Below are 13,931 nucleotides of genomic sequence, written 5' to 3'. Positions count from 1 at the left end.
CGATTACTGCACCCTGATGCCAAATATAGCGCTTTGCTGATAGTATTTTAGAAACAACCCCAGGCAAAAAGCGGGATATTCTATCCAGTGAAGCAAACACAATGAAAAAAAACGTTAAAATAGGTCCCAGCACAAGACAATACACCCTAGACTACACAACTCTCCAGTCTTCCCCCACCCCATCACTACATTTATTAATGCTGTGTCCCTCCTCCATAACTTGCCCTCGACAAGGGTAAGAAAAGCTTTGTGCTGTCACATTACTTTGAACACATCAGTGGTCTCCCTACCCCCACCCCCACCCCCACACTTCTAGACCTTCGCGTAACACTGGGCAGCGCAGTTCCGATATATCAACGGTCGAAAACCGCACCAGTGAAACCCTGCATCGTACATTACTGCTGCATGACCACTAACCTCTCTGAATCCAAAGCGTGTCCTCTGTTAATACTCACAAACTGCACTAATCACAGGCGCCTCTTCCTCGACACCCGAAAACTGACCCGCAGGCGTTTGCGCGGAGCGGCCGAACGCCCTACGCACGAGCGCGCCTCCTCATCCGGCCGGCGGATCTACGAGGGGCCCGTCATAGAAACACAAGCCTGTGCAGCCGCCACCACCGCGGGACGAGAGGAGCCCGAGAGACTGTGTGTATGTGTGTGTGTGTGTGTGTTCTAGTGTTCGATCTGCTTCCTGCCAATGTGGGACAGGAGACGTGCGCGCTCACATGGGGGAATCTCCTGCGCGTGCACATCCCCTGTCTCACATTCCCGGCAAACCGACAGCAATAGGTATTTCGCTTGACAGCGAGACCTAATAAAAAGCACCAATCACATTAGTTCACAACAGCTGAACGGAAGCGCACAGTAGAGTGTTCACACAGCCAGCAGAAGCGGCAGTGAGGCGGCTTTTTACATAACTTGTTGATTTTAAATAATTCCATAACATGAGAGCCCACCGTGGTTCAATAAAAATCACCAATCACATTAGTTCACAACAGCTGAACGGAAGCGCACAGGAGTGTGCACAGAAGCGGCAGTGAGGCGGCTTTTAACATAAATTGTTGATTTTAATTAATTCCATAACATGAGAGCTATCGTAGAAATGATATATTGTAAGCCGTTCTTTTAACCGTAATGGTGTCAGCGACAAGAAGGGTTACGAAGTTTGAGACGTGGTAATGCTTTGGAATTTAAAAGCAACCATAGTCCCAGTGAGGCGGCTTTTAACGTACCTTTGCGACTTTTAACACCGTGGTTAAATAAAAATCACCAAGCACATTAGTTAACAACATCTGAACTGAAGCGCACAGGAGAGTCTGCACACGGCCAGCAGAAGCGCGTGCCACTTGCCTAAAATAATTAGAGACGCGGAAGTCATTAGGCACGATCACAACAACAGATCTGCAGCGCCCTGGAGAGTCAAGCGCGTGCAACTTGCCTAAAAAAATGCGAGGCACGGAAGTCATTAGGCGCGATCACAACAACAGATCTGCAGCGCAGATCTGCAGCGCCCTGGAGAGTCAAGCGCGTGCCACTTGCCTGCAAAAACCAAAGCGCGTGCAACTTGCCTTAAAAAAAAACGAGACACGGAAGTCATTAGGCACGATCGCAAAAACAGATCTGCAGCGCCCTGGAGAGTCTGCACACGTGATGCAAGCCCGACTGCAGAAGCGCGTCCTCGAGATGAAATCGCCGAGGTGAAGCGCGTAATCACCCCCTGTGCCCCATTCCCGGCAAACCCACAACAATAGGTCTTTCGCTTCGCGCTGCTAACACCAGCGAGACCTAGAAAAAGCAAGGCAAGGAACAAGAAGCAGGCGAATGAGAGTAACAATTAAGCTAACCAATAGTAAGCAGTGTTCGGGCTATAAGCTCACTGTAGGTTCAAAATATGTCTCACAACCTGAGAGCTTGTGCTGCCTGGTTGGCAAGAACTGTAGGTTGAATAAAGCTCAACATTCACGTGTTTGCTCATAAAGCAGCCCAATTTGAGAAAAGCCAAATGCAGTGAAACTCGCAATTATATGCAGTACTGTGAGAAGTGCCTCATCCTTTATGTATGCAAATAGCCATGTGATGTGCAACCAATTGTGGAATCAGGAATAATTTGTGAATTAATGTGCTGTAATGTGCGTGCCTCGGTTAGAAAAAGGTGATACACAACCCTTTTATTTCCCTTTACTTTGAGCATATTTGAAGCAGAGTCCAAGAATGTTGAAAATAAATACCTACAAATCATGATATCTAGACCATTGTTAATGTATACTATGCTTTTTGTAAAAATACGAAACACTGGCCCAAAAGTCGTTCTGATTGTCAAATTTGGTGGCCAGGATTTAAAAGTGCCTTCTTTATTTGGATAAGGAGTAGCTGAGGTCCCATAGATCTTCTTCTTTTTTTTTTTTTTTTTTTTTTTTTTTTTTATCTCTGTAGTGTCACTTTACAATTACCCAGATTCCAAATCTACCTTTGCTACTAGTCTGTGTGGAGATTTTTAATACAATTTCCTGCAAGTTTGTTATTGATAAAAGGACAGAAGAAACTATTCATGTCATGAGGACAGTACAGCTCCATAATAAATTTTTAAATACCATTTGTGAGGTTGGGCCGTGACCCCACCGCACAAGAGTCATATCTCTCCAAAGCAGCCCTTGTGTACTTAGAAACAATATGCAGGACTTCATGGTGGAACCGATTACTGAGACCGAGGTGCGTGGCGCCATTAAAGTACTGCACGGCTCTTCCGCCCCTGGTCTGGACGGCTTTACTGGTGAGTTTTATATGGCCTTTACTGACCTCCTGGCGCCGAAGCTGAGTGTAGTGTATGCTGAGGCCTTGGAAACACAAACCCTCCCGCCTACCCGAAGTGTCATCATTCTATTGCCTAAGCCTGGTAAGGACCCCTCCGTCTGCGGCTCTTATAGGCCACTTTCTGTATTGAATGTCGACTACAAAATCTTAGCAAAAATTGTCGCCAACAGACTTTCGTAATTAATGGAATTCACAATCAGGTTTTGTTCCCCATCGTTCGACCTCCTTAAATCTGCGAATCCTATTCGCAGTGCTCCATAGAATAAGTCCTGAGGTCCCGGCAGCAGCTATTTTGTTAGATACCGAAAAAGCTTTTGATACATTAGAGTGGCCATTCTTTATGTCCATCATGCGTCGCATGGGCATGCCAGTTGGATTTACAGCCACAGTTGGCTTATTATATAGCCGACCAATGGCCAGACTTCGCATAAATGGTACCCTCTCAGACTCATTTTCATTGACCCGTGGCCCTCGCCAGGGCTGTCCTTTATCACCCCTGCTGTTCATTCTCGCCATGGACCCCCTAATACGGCACTTCCAAGAGAGCCATTTGCACAGGGGACTGCAGTTTAAAACTGGCCCCCTTTTGGTTTCTTTATATACCGACGACACTGTCCTCTGTTAGGGAGCCACATTTGAATTTAGATCCACTCCTTAGGGAGATTCTGCGATTTGGGCAGCATTCTGGATTGGGCATTAATTGGCCCAAGTCAATCATCTTTCCTCTGACCTCCAGTACCACACCATGGGATTGTGTGTTCCCTTTGGAATGGTGCTCAGCTTCAGTCAAATATCTGGGTGTCCATATACACCGTGACCCGGTCCAGATTATTCGATTGAATTACGGACAGGCAATAGCCAAATTGGAGACTCAGGTGGAACCTTGGCTACGACTCCCACTTTCCATGGCGGGTAGCTTCGCAATAATTAAAATGATGGTTTTGCCTGGATTTGTATATTTCTTTAAAAATATCACGATTCCCCTCACGCGCAATTTTTTCTTATTGTTACGGTCCCATCTTATTCGATTGATCTGGGGCGGCAAACCACCCCGTGTACGGTGGAGGATACTCATGTTACCATATGAGAGGAGGGTTTTGGGGTTCTGGATTTTTATCTATTTTATTTAGTGGCACAGTGTAGTTTCGCCATCGCTTGGTATCACCCAGACGCCAGGATTCTGTTTCTGGAGCGATTGGCAGCAGTCTTACCCAGAGGCGAACCTAGAGACCCAGTTGATATACAGACAGTCTCGACCACTAGCTGGGCATGGAGCAGGCTCCATCATTACACAGGTTCATCTGGTTTATACGCATCAGCCCTTCCATTGCTCTGTGCATGCTGGCTCCCTAATTTGGGTGAGAAAATTGTGCAACACATTGACTAAGTTTAATAATTTAACGATAGGTTATTTATATCCTGGCGGTCACATTTTTTCGGCCACTGTGGAAGCCCGCTTCCCAGAAGCCACGTTCATGGATAAATTCGTGCTCACACTACTTTATTCTGTGCTACGAGCCACGATTCCGGGTTTTCCGATAGAACCCGACTCCTTTGCCCCTCTGTCCCTCATTATCGAGAGCGATAATGGAGTGCACATAGTATCGAAACTTTACAAACTTTGCATCACGCTACTCCCTATCATGGACGATAAACTGCGCACGGAATGGAAAGCAGACTTGTGTCACCAGATCCAAGACGACCAATGTACATTATGCTGCAGGGCCAGAAAAGACATTTCACTGAATAGTCGCCATAAATTGTTACACTATAAGTTTCTACGGCGCATATACATATGCGGCGCATATACACGACACCAGCAAAGCTGCATAGAATTCATCCCAACAGACCACGCACGTGTGGAAGTGTGGCGCCCAGCAGGCTGACTTTGCTCACCTCACCTGGAACTGGCACAGCGCGGCCCAAAGATCTATGGGGCCCATATAAAGTTTACATAGATGCACTACGCAATTCCACCTCTTTGCAGTCCTGCTCGGGTATAGTACCGATGGGGGTGGGGTAACTCCAAGGTTACCTGCACAAACGAGACACATTAGACTTGTCACGAGAATGGTGGGTGCTATCACTTCTGCTTCCACGCTACCTTAAAAGGGTCCTACGATTGGAGCGAAATGGACTCCTTGAGAGTTCTGGGTATAGCATGTTGATATATAATCTGTGTTACGAGAATGGACAATGATGCCTGTTACAGATTCAATGTTAACGTGGTGTTTTAGTATTGCAAATTGTGTGATTTACAGTGACCAACGAGAACAGAGATGATTATGTAAACTATGATAATCAATAAAAAGAAAGTAAAACAAATATATATAATTTGTGAGCTAACACTGCATAATCATGAGTAAATATTTCAAAAATTGTTTTTCAAGGTATGAACCACCACGGAAGATTGAACGACTAACTCTTTTAAAATCAATACACATTTATAAGAAACACAGAGTTCAGTATGAAATGAGGACCCATTATCGATGCATGGAGGTGAGTATCTGGGGTTCCACTGTTCACTATTGAACGTTTACAAATTAGGAATGTTTCACAAATCACTATGCCTAAATTGTTGCAATTACCTTCTTGGGCTTTAATCGACAATGCAGTCTCAATTTTATGTTCTTGGGCTAGCGTTATGATTTTCATTGGTCTCACCACTCTGATCCATTGCTTCTACCCAGCATCAATTTTTAAGTAAAACTCTTAAAGTGTGAGACAAACAAGTTACTTGCCTTTGCTAGCACTCTTTCTGCTGGGTACTCTACCTACCTGCATATTTCTCACCTTTAGAATATTCCTAGGTGCTAGAGTGGATCAGTCGAGGAAACTGGCTCTGTATATGATATTGCCACTAGTTGGCAATACCGTGCACAGAGTCCTGGGGTTCCCCAAAAGTGTACAGATCTCAATGTAAAACCCAAAGTGTTGTATTAGTGGTAGTGTGGGCAAGCAGCCTTAGGCCTAACACATAGGAGTGTAAAACATTTATTGCACAACAGTGATCAATAATGGACAGACTCAAGAAGGAGATCCAGACCAATTTTAGAAAAACATACTTTGTATTTTATTTTGAAAAAAAGGTCTTTTTAATCGGGTAAGTTTTTAATTAAAAATACTTTCCACTTTGGAAAAATCGACACACAAACTTTTCAACACAGTCCAATGTTATCCTGTGCGGAAAACAATGTTCCAGTTACACAGGTTAAGTATTGCACTTACAAATCCATCTTCAGAGCCAAAAGTCAGCAATGGCCAGGTGAGTACCAAAACTGTACCACCAGCGGCTCCGGGACGGCCGGGTGCAGAGGTCAAAATCGAAGTTTGGCACATTGCTTCCAATGGAGATTGGGTGCCTGGAGCCACACTGCTTGCAGGTAGGTAGATCAGTTGCAGGGGCCATGCTTTGGTGGTTAGTTTAAGCACAGGGGTCCACAAAGCAGCACCAATCACCAGCGGCACAGGAGCAGCCGGTTGTAAAATGCAAATTCGACATGTGGCATGCAATGCTTTTCAATAGGGATCCTTCTTTTGGCACTGAGGCTGCAGGCGTGGCACCGGAGGTTGCAGTAAGAAGACCAACGACAGCAGAGGTAAGTTGGGATGTAGAGGGTCGTAGGGACAACGTCGGTTCAGCTCACCAAGGCCCAGGGGCTTTGGGTGCAGGGGTGCCTTTCGACGTCGGAAACTTACTGGAGCCTGTTGCCTCTGGATTCACACTACAGGTACCGTCGTGGAGGGCATGAGAGGTCAGCCAAAGCTGGACACGAGGTCGGGATCACTGGGGAGACTTCACTGCACAGGTGAGCCACTCTGACTCTGGCTGTGGGCATCTGGTGCAGAGTGGGCAGGAGACGCAGATCTGCCTGGATCCTGAGTCCTTGTAGTAGGTTTTTTTAAGGCATGTCCGCTGTCCACGGAGTATTGGAGTCTTTTTCAGTGACAGCGTTCTTCCCAGGGGTTTCCAAGGTCGCTGGCTGCAAGACAGGTCACAGGATCGCAAAAGTTGGAGGCAGGCCGGTAGGGCTAAGGCGAAGGCAGTCGTAGTCTTCAGTCTTCTCTGCTGGGTCATCTTCTTTCTTCTTAGGTCATCACAGATCTGTATTCTAAGTCTGGGGAAGCCATCTCAATACTAAATTTATGAGGCGTTGCAGGTAGGCCCAATGGGCTCTTCTCCTGGGGTGACTACACCCTCTATTATGCCACCCTCATGTGGGAGGGGGACATAGACCTAGCCCTCCCTGATTGGAGGGGTCGCTCCATCTTCAAGATGGCGGAAAGTTGTGCTTCACCTCACCTCCCCCACTTTAGGGGTGGGGTTGGCAGAGGTGGGCACACCACCTATTCTTTTAAATGTTTCATGCCGGTTTTACAGCCTAAAGTGGGTGTGTAAACCAGGGGCTACAATCTGCTGCTAGCAGCAGAGGCTTGGGGTCGCATTACCATGGCGACAGGCCTTTGAAGTTCCCCTCTTCGAGCACTGGTTCATCCTGGGGGAGTGGGATGAGACCTCCGCACAGTATGTGCAGTGTTTCTGCTCCCAGAGAGCAGGTGCTCTCTACCCAGAAACCTGTCTGGTGGTGGCTGCCTGCCTACAGCCAGTCAAAGACCACACAGGGGTTGGTAGGCTTTCAGGGGGCACCTCTGCAAATAATATTGGCCTTCGTTTTTTTCCAGCATGTGCATTTATAGCCATAATGTGAAATGTTATTGGTTTATTTGAATTAAAGCCATTCAAAATCTGTCAGAACCCTTTTAGGTGGCCATGCAGCACCTTCAGCAGTGAATTCCCCTGAGAGCTCACCGGCCCAGTTTAAGTCTTACCTGCTCCTGCCACACTAAGCATTCAGCGTTGCACCGGGCGCAATAAGCGCAGGCACTCACACGTTCTGGAGAAGTTGGGCTCTCGCAGTAAATGGTACAGCACCTGACAGACACAGAATTACTCTCCTGAGCGGCGTGGTCGGCTCTCCCTAGCGATCGGAGAAGCTTCCAGTTTGAGGAGATGTGGCAAGTCACTTTTTCCTGGGTGCGGGGGACGGGGTATTAGATTTTTCAGCTCCCCACTGGAGCCCAGTGAGGATACGATGTCCTCCTCCGCATCCTCCTGTTCTTTGAGGGCCAGCCATGGGAGATCTCGTGGTGCAGCTAGATCTGCCGGTCACAGCCTCACTCCAGTCAAAGGCGTTCTCGAGTCCTGACCTGCTGATCACACAATTACTTCAGCGGTTTCCCCCTTCGGCATACGGGGTCTCCGATACCAGGCAGTACTTGCTCGGTTCCCTCCACACAGCACTTGATGCTTGACTCAGTCTACGACAGCCCTTTCCTGGCATATGGAGTAAGCGAAACAATCCTGCACACGGGCTACAAAATGATTGGTGCACAGCCGAATCCTCACACCTCGCACAGGGAGTCCTCAGGGTAGGGCTTTCCACTGAACCTCCCTCCCTCCAAAGCTCTCTTCTTCCTATCAGGACACACTGGTTTGGGCAAGCAGGCAGGCGCTGGTGCTCCAGGCTCCAAGGCAGGTGTTCTTGGTTTTCCTGGATTTTGTCCCCTCACCCAGCAGGCTGGCTAGCAGGCCTTAGCCCCCAGCCCTGGTCACAGGCAGAAGTCTTGCAGAACTTCCCATTTCCATACACCAAAATGTAATTTAGGCTCAGAATCTTTGACATTTTATGTTCGAGTTCTTTCTTTTGTAGTGCACACTTATCTTTTCTTCTTTCTCCCTGAAAGGATGTCTGTCAAAACAGACAAGAGTCTGACGCTAATTGACCCACAACAACATTCCTCGGAGTGACCAGAGTTCAAAACAGGATGTCTTCCACAGAGATATGTGCATCAAAAGGTTGATCCCAGGCTCCCAGCTCCACTCTTTTTGATTCCTTATCTACATCTCCTTTCTGAGAAGATGTCTAGGCCCTTCTTTGTGATCACTCACTGAATCAAAGAGCAGCCTTTCGAAGTCTAAAATGGGGAGTATCTTCCTCCTTTCACTCCAGTGTGTGTCCCACCCAGCCCACAGGAATGCAGCAATACACAAATCTGTCAGTGGGGATTCCTCTTCTCCTCATTTCTTCAGCAGGCAGTGGTAATGTACCACTGCAGGCACACTTGCACTTGTTGTACATTCATAGTACATTTACTCTCAAGTACTGTTGCCTCCATGCAGTGTGCTACTACAAACACACATGCATTCAGCATACACATTCAGCCTGCGCACACTGCTCAGTACTGTAGCTTTTCTGTATTATACCAAAGTGTGCTATTTGCAAACACACACACTACCAGCACACACACTCTCACTATGTGTACTGCACACCACTTCCACCTTCATCTATTGTACTACATTTGAGCACAAATACACCCATCACATGCTTTCATTGTGCATACCACATCTTTCATGTCATCTACTCCTCACTGGCATACATACACTAATCCCCCATGTACTACACAGTACTCTTCTGTCCCTGTACTGTACACTTCACAGGCTCACAGTCCTCCAGCGCCGAGTCATGACCCCTGCGCTGCGTAGCACTTCAAAGCTACCAGATGTTGGCCAAGGTTGAGTTAAGCTCCAGCAACAGAACTTTTTAAAAAGGTGAGTGAGCCTGTCCTCACTCCAGTAACCCAGGGTAAAAAATGACCTGTTCACTACTAGTGATCACTACACTGTATGCTACCACCACTACCCTTGTGCTGCTTAACTCCTGATAAAGGTGACGGTAGCCTTCCACCACTTTGAGGGTAGTGCTTTGGGGGCCCAGTCCCACAAGACCATAATCCATGAAAAGGCCTATGCCCATCCCAACAACATCCCAGCAACACAAAACACACATAAAGGAACATAAATATAATTGTAGTCAGGATGAATACCAGCAGCATCAAAGAAAAAACCTCCAATTAAATCCACAAAATTATAATTTCTGGAATTTCTATCTAATCTGCCAAGCAGAATTAAAAGATTTATGAGACTGCTTAGGAGCAAAAAGAAAAATTGGCACAATATACTAACGCATATGCACCCCTTACCAACCATTCCTTTCCCTAATGTTTCAATTTATATATGCTGCTAAATGTTGTGAATTAAAAGCTTTATTTATTTATTTTATTAAAGCACTTCGACACTCTTAGTCTAGCTTGCGCTAAATAAAAACAGCAAGCAAAGGAATTGTTTTAGTTCAAATACTTGCCACAGGAGTTTAACAATCCTTATTTTTCCTGTTTGTGTCTAGGTTTGGTGACACGCAGCCATGTTGATAATATAGATGGGTTATTATAAATGTAACTGGTTCTCTGCTTCTTTGAAATGGATATCTTCTGAAGACTACTCAAGAGTTGGCTTTTTCCTACATAACCACCATACTCCAACACAAATGTACAGCATATCCCTGTGTATATATAAACACATAATTTGATTATATATATATGTATCTAGATATGTGTATTTCTTGATATAAATATTTAGAATATCTACTTGTGTATCTTTATATTTATTACTTTACTGTACAAGAAAATAGGACTCTCTAATGCACTACCCTACATTCCACCCTATACCTCTCTCAATATATCCTCTACCTCCACTCTCCGACTCCTCCCAAACCACATTCTACTACTATGATCTCCAAAATAACCCTCCTCTATCCCTCCCTGGATCACCTCATTTTAATCCTATGATCTCCTAAACAACGCTTCTAAATTCTTCCCTCACCTATCGCTCCTTTGACTCAACCCAAAACTCATTTTACTACTCTGATCTCCCTAATCTATTACTAGAGATTCTTCTCTCCATCTCTCCTTATCCCAAGCCTCATCTTACCATTATGAACTCCCAACAAACACTTTCTAGACTCTTCCCTCTTATATCCCCCCCATTATCCTTTTCAATCCAACTGACAAACTCACATTTCCACCGCTCAAATTGACTCAAATTTCACTATACTAATCCACCACTAATCCTTTTTGGGTTTCGGAGTAGCGTGCTACTCGCCGAAAAGTGATTTGATGCCTCGTTAGGGGGTAGTAAACTCTATATAAATACAATTACAATACAATAAATTGCTACCCTTCCACATTTGTGTTCAGGGACGGGACGCTTCTTCCAATATTGCGAACAGCCTTGACTAGCAATTATTTAGTTTGTCGTACGGTGGGTCAGATTCCCACATTGTCGTAAAGGCAGATTGGGTGGCATTAAACGTAGTAGAGCCACCATTGTAGCCTGAACCTCTCTCATTTCTGTCAGTCATGTGTTTAGTAAAGCCAGACAAGCTGGTGGCCGTTGTCCTGAAACGAACCTTTCATTTGTGTTCTGAATGAATGGCAGTTCTGTCCTTTTTGGTAAGTTAACTGCGTGCACGTTTCACTGCCCTGGTTGCCATCGGATTTGGTGGTCGCTCTCCTGTTAGGAGGATTAGCGCATTAAAGAACGTGTTTCACTATGGCACTAGTTGTCTGATATATTTTGTTCTTGTTTTAGTTGAAGCATTTAACCGGAAGCACAGCCGACGTGTACTTAGAATACATTCAAAGAAACGTCCCTGAAGGAGTTGCGTTGGAAATAAAGAAGGTAGTCCTCATGATAAGCATATTTGGAAAATGGTTTTGTTTCTCTGGAAACGATGTTGTTTTAATTCCTGTGTTTTATTTTAGACCACTTTAGAAAAGCTGCCGGAACACCTCAAGAAGCCAGTGTGGGACTCTGTCCCCCCCACAGAAGAATGTGTCAATGCCTCTTGAACGTACCCCAGGGTGGCCTACCCTACGAGGAATGGGTGTTCATTACGGCCAGTCGGGGAATAAAATGCACCAATGAGAAATGCGGCCTGTCTTTCCCTGATTTTGTTAATGGCAAAATATACATACTGTAAATAAAAGCAAGCATTGACAAAGGTAATACGTTTTATTTGTTTAGCTCGTGCGCACATCATTGATCTAAAAGAAATGCATGCAGTATGCAAACTGAGAAACATGCCTGCACACAACCGTATACACAGACCAGCAAATGCACACCTATAGACAGACCTAGAGGAACCTTTATAGCACAGACCAGCTGACATGCAGTCACGCCTAAATACATTATGTTGGTTGCTTGAGTAGTGCTTTACGATGGTCCATCCCAAAGTGCTAGACGTGACAGAAGACTGGAAAAGAGGGAATTGGTTGGGGGGAGGGGGGAGCTAAGAAGCCTTGGGAACGGAGTGATCCCTGTAGAAGAGTATTAGTGAGTAGCTCTGACTTCAGCAATCTTGTTGGCATCAAGGCTGCAGGGCAGGTCAGAGTTTTAGCAATCGGGGCTTGAGTGAGAGTTAGGAATGATACTGCTGTAGTGATGTCAGGGCAATACAGGTACCTGTGTCCACAGCCAGTACATAGATGAAAAAACACACACACGCTCACACACTCTGCAGGAAGACCACATAAGAGCCAGCATCAAAGGATATGGAGACAAATGGACAAAAGGATGGATAAATAAATGCACAGCTATACATTTGTTCCATCTCTCAGTCCTTTGCTTACTAAATCAAATTAAAGATATCAAGAGAATGGTGTTATTATGATTCAATCTGTGGAAAAATCACTCCTACTAAGCAATGGAACACTTCAGCATCCATGGCCATTCAATCATTGCCCACTACAAAGTGACCACTTGTCTGTTACAGTGTGGCCTTTTCTGTATACACATTATATTTTGACCTCTTTGCTTTAATTATACAAATGCTGCATTGATGTTAATTGATTTGTATCTATTTAATATTAAAATATCAAATGCTAGGGCTTGCCAGAGCAATCCATCGACATCAAACACCGTGTATCTTGCTTCGGATTTTTATGTATTTTCTAGCTCTTCCTTTGACACGTGGCACATACAATTTGGCATCAAGGATAGCAATCATACACATCTTTTATTCTTTAGTTTGCCTAGCTGTCCACATAAGTTTATTATACTTGATGACAATGCTTCTTTATTATAAAGCCCTGTGTTTTCAGAGGGAGCAGGTTGTAACGGATATCTCTGCTTTGGAAATTAGATTGTTGCCATTGCTCTGATCCTGAGACACACCACTATGAGAACTTCCCACTGTATGCTGGCTTGATACATACTGACTAACATAACTGCGAGGATTTAATATGAATCATAAAGCTAGCACAACAAATGACTGGCTCAAATTGCTCTCTGTACAAACAGCCCTTCATTTCCACTAGAGCCAGCGCGTCACTAATGTGAAAAACTTGAAATTATATTAGCATGTGACTAAGGCAAACGTAATTTCTGAGCCTTCATACTCCATTCCATCTCTCCCGCTCAACAAAATTCAGATTATATCTACAACTATTCCCCTAGTCCCTCAATGCATCTTATTAGCAATACATTTTTTTAAAATATATTTTTATTAGCATTTTCATAATATATGCCATGTTACATCAACAAGAACCAGCGTAACAGAAAAAAAAAAAATGGTAACCGCTCAGTGTTGACTCATAATTCGCATTATATTACAATGCCGGTCCATTGTCCCTTCCCCTCCTCTATAAGGTACATCATAGGTTTAATCTTTCCCCCAAATATGCAATAATTTAAATTAATGCAACAGCAGTGGTGAGTCCTCACACTCTTTTATCATTGAGGTGAATATCCACACAAAATCTAGTATTGAAAGTAGTGCCAATAATACGTTTAACCTATAAAGTTTTTCTAGGACTGTGAGATGCTGCTAATAATATCTGCAAAACTCCTCGACCCCATACCCCAATTTTTGTTTTTAAACTATAATTTAAACTGCCTTTAAAAGAGCTGGGAAAAAATGCAGAGGATACAAGGAAGGAATCCTTGTGTCTGGGCATTCCTGGTAATACATACATTGTGGTGTATTGTATTGCAACATTTGTATAGCGCTTACAACCCCTTGTGGGCTACTGAAGCACTTCTGTATAAGGTTATCACACTACGATGTGTATGGTGTGTGATTGGAAGTGTGTTGTCTTTGTTTTAATCCTTTGTGTGAATTGATTCCATGTTTTGCGTGGTGACCACAAGATGTGGTTTTCCTCCAAAGGGATGCAGTGCGATAGATGAAGAGGTGTGAGAAAAAGGCGTACAGTTTATGG

The 13,931-nt window shown here is 44.7% G+C and overlaps 1 protein-coding gene across 1 annotated transcript in view; it reads left to right on the top strand.

Annotated features, from left to right (window-relative positions):
• The window catches only part of MRPS10 (mitochondrial ribosomal protein S10), a 56,386-nt gene extending 44,668 nt beyond the window's left edge, over positions 1 to 11,718 (top strand). Inside the window, exons 5-7 of the mRNA XM_078649719.1 lie at positions 5,204 to 5,312; positions 11,302 to 11,391; positions 11,475 to 11,718. Coding sequence (XP_078505845.1) covers positions 5,204 to 5,312; positions 11,302 to 11,391; positions 11,475 to 11,561 — 286 coding nt within the window. The 3' untranslated portion in view covers positions 11,562 to 11,718. The remainder of the gene's footprint in view (positions 1 to 5,203; positions 5,313 to 11,301; positions 11,392 to 11,474) is intronic.
• Positions 11,719 to 13,931: the final 2,213 nt, after the last annotated feature.

This window comes from Lissotriton helveticus, chromosome 6 (assembly GCF_964261635.1).
Source record: "Lissotriton helveticus chromosome 6, aLisHel1.1, whole genome shotgun sequence".
NCBI lineage: Eukaryota > Metazoa > Chordata > Amphibia > Caudata > Salamandridae > Lissotriton > Lissotriton helveticus.
Note: the sequence above shows the minus strand (reverse complement) of the source record. Positions and strands in the feature narration are given on the sequence as shown.